General features: G+C 60.8%; 1 protein-coding gene across 1 annotated transcript in view; it reads right to left on the bottom strand.

Annotated features, from left to right (window-relative positions):
• LOC140473224 (protein Daple-like) overlaps nucleotides 1-10,000 on the bottom strand; it is a 72,934-nt gene that overhangs the window by 48,756 nt on the left and 14,178 nt on the right. The window contains 5 exon segments of the mRNA XM_072567588.1: nucleotides 1-65; nucleotides 3,634-3,780; nucleotides 5,932-6,042; nucleotides 6,044-6,091; nucleotides 7,915-7,996. The exon segment at nucleotides 1-65 is cut by the window's left edge and continues 80 nt beyond it. Coding sequence (XP_072423689.1) covers nucleotides 1-65; nucleotides 3,634-3,780; nucleotides 5,932-6,042; nucleotides 6,044-6,091; nucleotides 7,915-7,996 — 453 coding nt within the window.

Raw genomic sequence — 10,000 nt, 5'->3', positions numbered from 1 at the left:
TGCATCTCCAGGGTCAGGTTCTCCTCCAGCAGCTCTTCGATTCGCCTCCGATCTGCTTCCCGTTCCTGGGAATACCCGCAGGGGAAATGGCGTCAGCCTCTCTCTGGTGGACCTCTCCCTCCAGATGTCCTTTTGATGTATCCCCCCTCCCCCCCCCCCCCCCCCACCCCCCACCCCCCCAGGGGTTACCGTTGACCAGGAACTGAACGAGACCAATCCTCGGAAATTCTGCCGATCCCAGAGCAACTCGGAGGCTGGGAATCCTGCAGCAGAGCTCCCTGGGACTCTAGGACTCTGTAAGTAACTCCCCTCCTGACTCCCCCCGCTCCCCCTCCCCCCCAAAGCCTGTCCCACCATCTACAAGTCAGGAGGGTGAGGGAACACTCCCCACTTGCCCCTGGATGGGGGGCAGCTCCAACAACACTCGAGAAACTCAAAATTCCCTTCCGAGCCCCTCACCATCCTGACAAAGCAGCCCCCACTCGATCGGCCCCACATAGAGTCATAGAGATGTACAGCATGGAAACAGACCCTTCGGTCCAACCTGTCCATGCCGACCAGATATCCCAACCCAATCTAGTCCCACCTGCCAGCACCCGGCCCATATCCCTCCAAACCCTTCCTATTCATATACCCATCCAAATGCCTCTTAAATGTTGTCATTGTACCAGCCTCCACCACATCCTCTGGCAGCTCATTCCATACACGTACCACCCTCTGTGTGAAATAGTTGCCCCTTAGGTCTCCTTTATATCTTTCCCCTCTCACACTAAACCTATGCCCTCTAGTTCTGGACTCCCCCACCCCAGGGAAAAGACTTTGTCTATTTATCCTATCCAAGCCCCTGATGATTTTGTAAACCTCTCTAAGGTCACCCCTCAGCCTCCGACGCTCCAGGGAAAACAGCTCCAGCCTGTTCAGCCTCTCCCTGTAGCTCAGATCCTCCAACCCTGGCAACATCCTTGTAAATCTTTTCTGAACCCTTTCAAGTTTCACAACATCTTTCCGATAGGAAGGAGACCAGAATCGCACGCAATATTCCAACAGTGGTCTAACTAATGTCCTGTACAGCCGCAACATGATCTCCCAACTCCTGTACTCAATACTCTGACCAATAAAGGAAAGCATACCAAACGCCTTCTTCACTATCCTATCTACCTGCGACTCCACTTTCAAGGAGCTATGAACCTGCACTCCAAGGTCTCTTTGTTCAGCAACACTCCCTAGGACCTTACCATTAAGTGTACAAGTCCTGCTAAGATTTGCTTTCCCAAAATGCAGCACCTCACATTTTTCTGAACTAAACTCCATCTGCCACTTCTCAGCCCATTGGCCCATCTGGTCCAGATCCTGTTGTAATCTGAGGTAACCCTCTTCACTGTCCACTACACCTCCAATTTTGGTGTCATCTGCAAATTTACTAACTGTACCTCTTATGCTCGCATCCAAATCATTTATGTACATGACAAAAAGTAGAGGGCCCAGCACCGATCCTTGTGGCACTCCACTGGTCACAGGCCTCCAGTCTGAAAAACAACCACCACCCTCTGTCTTCTACCTTTGAGCCAGTTCTGTATCCAAATGGCTAGTTCTCTCTGTATTCCATGAGATCTAACCTTGCTAATCAGTCTCCCATGGGGAACCTTGTCAAACGCCTTACTGAAGTCCATATAGATCACATCCCCACTCCCTCCACTCCCCCAACGCTGAGTAGCAGCAGTGTGTACCATCTACAAGACACACTGCACCAACTCACCCAAAGATCCTCAGGCAGCACCTTCCAAACCCATGCCCTCTTCCATCTGGAATGACAAGGGGCAGCAGATACATGGGAACACCACCCCCCCCCACCCCGCAAGTTCCCCTCCGAGCCCCTCACCATCCTGACCTCAGTATCTCTGGGTCAGAATCCTGGACCCCCCCCCTGCTCCCTAACAATGCTGTGTGGGGTTCCCTGCGCAGTGGTTCAGGAACACAGCTCTCTCCCCACCCTCTCCAAGGGGGCAGTTAGGGACGGGTGATAAATGCAGGGCTGACACTCACTTCCTGTAGGGTGGGGGTGGGGCAGCTGGAATTGGAACTCCTGCCCTTCCTTAACCCCAGACACCCACCCACCCACCAGCCATCTCATCCTGACCTGGACAGGACGGTCACACACACACACTCACACACTCTCTTACACACATTTTCACTCACTCTGACTCTCTCACACATTCACACTCTCACGCACACACACTCACTCTCTCAGTCACACTCTTACACATACACAGCCTCTCTCTCATTCACACTCTCACTCACACACATACTCACTCTCACACACACTTACACTCTCTCACACACACTCTTTCACACACACTCACTCTCTCAGTCACACTCACTCTTACACATACACAGCCTCTCTCTCATTCACACTCACTCTCACTCACTTTCAGTCACAAACTTACAATCTCACACACACACTCACTCACACACAAACACACACACTCACTCTCATACACACACACTCTCACTCTCACACACTCACTCACTTTCAGTCACATTCACTCTTACACATACACAGCCTCTCTCTCTCATCCACACTCACTCTCACTCACCTTCATCACACTCACACACTCTCACACACACTCACTCACTCTCTCACACATACACTCACTCACTCAGTCACACTCACTCTTACACATACGCAGCCTCTCTCTCTCATTCACACTCACTCACTTTCAGTCATACACTCTCACACTCTCACTCACACACACTCTCGCACACACACTCTCTCAGTCACACTCACTCTTACACATACACAGCCTCTCTCTCATTCACACTCACTCTCACTCACTTTCAGTCACACACACTCACTCTCACACATACACACTCTCTCACTCACACACACACACACTCTCTCACTCTCACACACACACATACTCACTCTCACACACACTCACACATACACACTCACACACACAGTCACTCTCTCACACACACACTCACTCACTCTCACTCTTACACATACACAGTCTCTCTCTCTCTCTCATCCACACTCACTCTCACTCACCTTCAGTCACACACTCTCTCACACTCTCACACACTCTCTCACACACACTCACTCTCTCACACATACACAGCCTCTCTCTCATTCACACTCACACACACACTCACTCTCTCTCACACACACACTCTCTCACACACACACTCTCTCACACACACACTCTCACTCACCTTCAGTCACACACTCTCTCACACTCACACACACTCACTCACTCTCACACACACTCACTCACACTCACTCACTTACTGTCAGTCACACTCACTCTTACACATACACAGCCTCTCTCTCTCATCCACACTCACTCTCATCCACACTCACTCTCACTCACTTTCAGTCACACACACCCTCTCACTCTCTGTCAAACTCACACTCTCACTCACACACACACTATCACTCTCTCTCACTCTCACTCTCACTCTCAGTCACACTGTCTCTCTCTCTGTCTCTCTCTCTCTCTCTCTCTCCCGCTCTCTCGAACGTTAGCACTAGCTCAGGGTCGACCCTCCTTCCCTCTGCCCCAATATTTTCTCCCCCCCCCCCAGTAGAGGAACCGAGATGCCTCGTATCCCCCCCCCCCTCCCCTGACTCACCATCTCGAGGTCGGTGAGGGCCGTTCGGAGCAGCAGTCCCTCCTTCTCCAGCTGGTGGAGCCGATCGCATCGCGCGCGGGCTGCCTCCAGCTGTTCCTCCAGGATAGTCTTCGTCTCCAGCAGGGCCCGGCTGTACTCTCGCTCCTCCTGCCCCCCCCCCGGGGTGGCAGCGGTTACAGGGGGGGGGTTGGGGGGGGGGGGGGGGGTCAGGGTGACGGTGGGCGAGGGCGAGGGGAGGGAGGGGTGAGCGTCCCACCGCCCCCCCGGGGACAAGGTTAGTTCAAAACAGAAAAGAAAGCACGAGGCCGTTAACCACAGACTCTCTCTCTCTCACGCGCGCGTGCGCTGTGACACCCGGCTTGATCGACCACTGGGGTCATCGCGCCACCCAACACCCCCTTCGCCCCCTCCCCCACCCCCACCACCACCACCACAACGTCAGCCCCTTCCCTCACCTTTCCTGAGCATCGGAGCGGAGGATGAGGAGTGGGGGATTGGAGAGGGGCTTTCTGGCTGACGCACCCTCTCCGAACGGCACAGGAGGATCCCGCAGCAGACTCCAAACAGGCCCAGGTTCAATACTACCCGTCCTCCATTTTAGGTTGAACAGGAGCGAGGGGTCCAGGGTTTGGGGGAGGAGGGGGTTGACGGGAGAGGAACGGCCTTATTTCTAACCCCCCCCCCCCACCCCTCGCAGTATTGCTGATCGCCCTTTCCCTCCCTCGTCAGCAACGGTTCGGAGGTCAATGCATCCTGCCCCCTGTTGGGTCTGAGGGGTGGGAGACGAAGCCTGGCTGTGGGGTGGTGGTGGGGGGGGGGGGAGGTGGTGGGGGGGGGGGGGGGGTGTGGGGGGAAGCACGGTGCTCATCGAAACAAGGAAATCAGGACCCACAGTAGGCCATTCAGCCCCTCGGGGCTGCTCCACCATTGGATAGGAACATGGCTGACCCATCCGGCCCAGTCCCCTCTCCCTCACTTGCTCCCGTTTTCCTCATTAGTGCATTTCCAACACTCGAGGGGGTTAATAAGCACTCACCCGCTTCCCCCCCCCACCCCTCACCCACCACTTCCTCCCCACACTGAGACCTTACCCCCACCTTCCCCCCCTCACTGAGTCCTACTCCCACCTTGTCCCCTCACTGAGACCTTACCCCCACCTTTCCCCCTCACTGAGACCTTACCCCCACCTTTCCCCTCACTGAGGCCTACCCCCACCTTTCCCCCTCACTGAGGCCTACCCCCACCTTCCCCCCCCTTCCCCCCCCTCACTGAGACCTTACCCCCACCTTTCCCCTCACTGAGACCTTACCCCCACCTTTCCCCCCTCACTGAGGTCTAACCCCACCTTTTTCCCCCTCACTGAGACCTTACCCCCACCTTTCCCCCCTCACTGAGGCCTAACCCCACCTTCCCCCCCTCACTGAGACCTTACCCCCACCTTTCCCCCTCACTGAGACCTTACCCCCACCTTTCCCCCCTCACTGAGTCCTACTCCACCTTGTCCCCTCACTGAGGCCTACCCCCACTTTTCCCCCTCACTGAGACCTTACCCCCACCTTTCCCCCATCACTGAGGTCTACCCCCATCTTTTCCCCTCACTGAGGCCTACCCCCACCTTTCCCCCCTCATGAGACCTTACCCCCACCTTTCCCCCTCACTGAGGCCTCACCCCCACCTTCCCCCCTCACTGAGACCTTACCCCCACCTTTCCCCCCCTCACTGAGACCTTACCCCCACCTTTCCCTCTCACTGAGACCTTACCCCCACCTTTCCCCCCCTCACTGAGACCTTACCCCCACCTTTCCACCCTCACTGAGACCTTACCCCCACCTTCCCCCCCCTCACTGAGACCTTACCCCCACCTTTCCCCCCTCACTGAGACCTTACCCCCACCTTTCCCCCCCTCACTGAGGTCTACCCCCACCTTCCCCCCTCACTGAGGTCTACCCCCACCTTCCCCCTCACTAAGACCTTACCCCCACCTTTCCCCCTCACTGAGACCTTACCCCACCTTTCCCCCTCACTGAGGTCTACCCCACCTTCCCCCCTCACTAAGACCTTACCCCCACCTTATCCCCCTCACTGAGGCCTACCCCCACCTTTTCCCCTCATTGAGGCCTACTCACCACCTTACCCTCCCACTGAGGCCTACTCCACTTTTCCCCCTTCACTGAGACCTTACCCCCACCTTTCCCCCTCACTAAGACCTTACCCCACCTTATCCCCCTCACTGAGGCCTACTCCCATCTTTCCCCCTCACTGAGGCTTGACTCCACCTCGCCCCACATTGAAGCCTACCTCCACCTTGCCCCGGTAGAACTCGATGCTATTGAGACGTTCCTTGTAGGCCTTGACCTCACTCTGGAGCCTGTCGACTCGGGTGGCCTTCTCGCGGAGGATGTCCACCTCCATCCCGATAGGTCCTGGCCGCTCGGGCTTCTAACACCAGCTCCCGGTTCTGAGGGCGAGAGACACCGGATTCAGGTCGGGGATTTCGAGGGAGGCTGGTAGGCGGCGTTCAGTATATTATCAGCCAATCACAGAAGGGCTCGCAACGTTTCTGACTCCATCCTTCTGGGGCCACTGGCAGCATGCCATGCTGTAACGGTTTTGTAACTGAGGTCCCTCAGTATCGTCGGTGAGGCAGCAGTGCCCGAGATCAACACAGCTCCCCAACACCGAGATAAACACCAAACCCAACCTCATTCTCACACTGCGGCAGCTCACAGCAATCTCCCTGTCCTGGGAGACAGTGTAGAGGGAGCTTTACTCTGTATCTAACCCCGTGCTGTCCTGGTCCCTGGGAGTGTTTGATGGGGGACAGTGTAGAGAGAGCTTTACTCTGTATCTAACCCCGTGCTGTCCCTGTCCCTGGGAGTGTTTGATGGGGGGGGAGAGTGTAGAGGGAGCTTTACTCTGTATCTAAACCCCGTGCTGTCCCTGTCCTGGGAGTGTTTGATGGGGGGACAGTGTAGAGGGAGCTTTACTCTGTATCTAACCCCATGCTGTCCCTGTCCCTGGGGAGTGTTTGATGGGGGGACAGTGTAGAGGAAGCTTTACCCTGTATCTAACCCCGTGCTGTCCCTGTCCTGGGGAGTGTTTGATAGGGGGACAGTGTAGAGGGAGCTTTACTCTGTATCTGGACCCGTGCTGTCCCTGTCCTGGGGAGAGTTTGATGGGGGGGACAGTGTAGAGGAAGCTTTACCCTGTATCTAACCCCGTGCTGTCTTTCGGTATGAGGTGGAGAATTAGCCGAACAGTTTCCGATGTGGACGGAGCTGAGTGGAGATTGTGGTGAATTTGGAGGGACTGAGATTGGATTCTGTATGAAACTGACAGCGAAACCGATTCCTTGAAATATCGATATGGAATCGAGGGGGTGGGGGGTGCTACAGACTCACAAATACATCAGAATATCAGAATATGGGGTGGGGGGGTGGAGGGGAGGGTGGGGGGGTGGAGGGGAGGGTGGGGGGGTGGGGGTGGGGTGTGTGGGGGGGGGGGTGGGGGGGTGGGAGGGGAGGGTGGGGGGGTGGGGTTGGGTGTGGTGGGGGGGGGGTGGGGGGGTGAGGTGGGGGAGTGGAGGGGGGTGTGGAAGGGTGGACGGGTGGTGGGGTGGAGGGGGTGTGTGGGGGGGGGTGGGGGTGGAGGGGGGGGTGGAGGGGTGGGGGGGGTTGGGGGGTGGAGGGGGTGGGGGGGTGGTTGGGGGGTGGGTGAGTGGACGTGTGGGGGGGGGTGGGGGGTGGACGGGTGGGGGGGTGAGGTGGGGGTGTGTGGGGGGGGGGTGTGGGGGGGGTGAGGTGGGGTGTGTGGGGGGGGTGGGGGGTGGTCGGGTGGACGGGTGGTGGGGTGTGTGGGGGGTTGGAGGGGGTGTGTGGGGGGGGTGGGGTGGAGGGGGTGTGGGGGGGGGGGGGGTGGGGGGTGGACGGGTGGACGGGTGGGGGGGTGGGGTGGGGGGTGGACGGGTGGACGGGTGGGGGGGTGGGGTGGGGTGTGTGGGGGGGGTGGAGGGGGTGTGGTTGGGGGGGGGTGTGGGGGTGGACGGGTGGGGGGGTGGGAGTGGGGTGTGTAGGGGGGGTTGGGGGGAGGACGGGTGGGGGTGGGGTGTGTGAGGGGTGAGGTGGGGTGTGTGGGGGGTGGAGGGGGTCGTGGTTGGGGGGGGTGTGGGGGGTGGACGGGTGGGGGGGGTGGGGGGGGTGGGGGGAGAGGACGGGTGGGGGGGGTGGGGGGTGGGGTGTGGGGGGGGGGCACCCGTGGAGGGGGGAGGGGCAGCTGCTGTACCTGTTTCTGGAGCTGATGACAATCCTTCTGCAGCTCCTCCAGCTCCTGCCGACTGTCCTCCAGCTCCTCCCCCTTCTCCTGTCTGAGAGAGACAGCCCACTGTCCATCACACTGCACCCTCCCTCAGACCCCTCCCCCTCCCTCCCTCAGACCCCTCCCCCCTCCCTCAGACCCCTCCCCCACCCTCCCTCAGACCCCTCCCCCTCCCCCTCCCTCCCCTCAGACCCCTCCCCCTCCCTCAGACCCCTCCCCCACCCTCCCTCAGACCCCTCCCCCTCCCCCTCCCTCCCTCAGACCCCTCCCCCTCCCTCAGAACCCCTCCCCCTCCCCTCCCTCAGACCCCTCCCCCTCCCTCAGACCCCTCCCCCTCCCCCAGACCCCTCCCCCACCCTCCCTCAGACCCCTCCCCCTCCCTCAGACCCCTCCCCCTCCCTCAGACCCCTCCCCCACCCTCCCTCAGACCCCTCCCCCTCCCCCACCCTCCCTCAGACCCCTCCCCCCTCCCCCACCTCCCTCAGACCCCTCCCCCTCCTCAGACCCCCTCCCCCACCCTCAGACCCCTCCTTCAGACCCCCTCCCCCTCCCTCAGACCCCTCCCCCACCCCCCCTCAGACCCCCTCCCCCTCCCCCACCCTCACTCAGACCCCTCCCCCTCCCCCACCCTCCCTCAGACCCCTCCCCCTCCCTCAGACCCCTCCCCCACCCTCCCTCAGACCCCTCCCCCACCCTCACACCCCTCCCCCACCCTCCCTCAGACCCCTCCCCCACCCTCCCTCAGACCCCTCCCCCACCCCCACCCTCCCTCAGACCCCTCCCCCACCCTCCCTCAGACCCCCTCCCCCACACCCACCCTCCCTCAGACCCCTCCCCCTCCCCCACCCTCCTCAGACCCCTCCCCCACACCCACCCTCCCTCAGACCCCTCCCCCTCCCCCACCCTCCCTCAGACCCCTCCCCCACCCCCACCCTCCCTCAGACCCCGCCCCCACCCTCCCTCAGACCCCTCCCCCTCCCCCACCCTCCCTCAGACCCCTCCCCCTCCCCACCCTCACTCAGACCCCTCCCCCTCCCCCACCCTCACTCAGACCCCTCCCCCTCCCTCACCCTCCCTCAGACCCCTCACCCTCCCTCAGACCCCTCCCTCAGACCCCTCCCCCACCCTCCCTCAGACCCCTCCCCTACCCTCCCTCAGACCCCTCCCCCACCCCCACCTTCCCTCAGACCCCTCAACCCTCCCCCACCCTCCCTCAGACCCCTCCCCCACCCCCACCCTCCCTCAGACCCCACCCCCACCCTCCCTCAGACCCCTCCCCCACCCTCACCCTCCTCATCCTTACCCTCACCCTCCCCCTCCCCACCCTCCCTCAGACCCCTCCCCCACCCCCACCCTCCATCAGACCCCTCCCCCACCCTCACCCTCCTCATCCTCACCCTCACCCTCCCCCTCCCCCACCCTCCCTCAGACCCTCCCCCACCCCCACCCTCACTCAGACCCCTCCCCCTCCCTCATTCAGACCCCTCCCCCACCCCCACCCCTCACTCAGACCCCTCACCCTCCCCTCACCCTCACCCTCACCCTCCCCCACCCTCACCCTCCTCATCCTCCCCCACCCCCCTCCCCCACCCTCACCCTCACTCAGACCCCTCCCCCCCTCCCCCACCCTCACCCTCCCCCACCCCTCACCCTCACCCTCACTCAGACCCCTCCCCCACCCCCACCCTCACTCAGACCCCTCCCCCACCCCCACTCAGACCCCTCCCCCTCCCCACCCTCACCCTCCTCACCCTCACTCAGACCCCTCCCCCACCCCCACCCTCCCACACCCTCACCCTCCCTCACCCTCCCTCACCCTCACCCTCCCTCACTCAGACTCCTCCCCCACCCTCACCCCTCACTCAGACCCCACCCTCACCCTCACCCTCCCTCACCCTCACCCTCACCCTCCCTCACCCTCACCCTCACTCACCCTCACTCAGACCCCTCCCCCACCCTCACCCTCCTCACCCTCACCCTCACCCTCACCCTCCCTCACCCTCACCCTCCTCACCCTCACTCAGACCCCTCCCCCACCCTCACCCTCCCCTCA

This window comes from Chiloscyllium punctatum, unplaced genomic scaffold, assembly GCF_047496795.1.
Source record: "Chiloscyllium punctatum isolate Juve2018m unplaced genomic scaffold, sChiPun1.3 scaffold_555, whole genome shotgun sequence".
NCBI lineage: Eukaryota > Metazoa > Chordata > Chondrichthyes > Orectolobiformes > Hemiscylliidae > Chiloscyllium > Chiloscyllium punctatum.
Note: the sequence above shows the minus strand (reverse complement) of the source record. Positions and strands in the feature narration are given on the sequence as shown.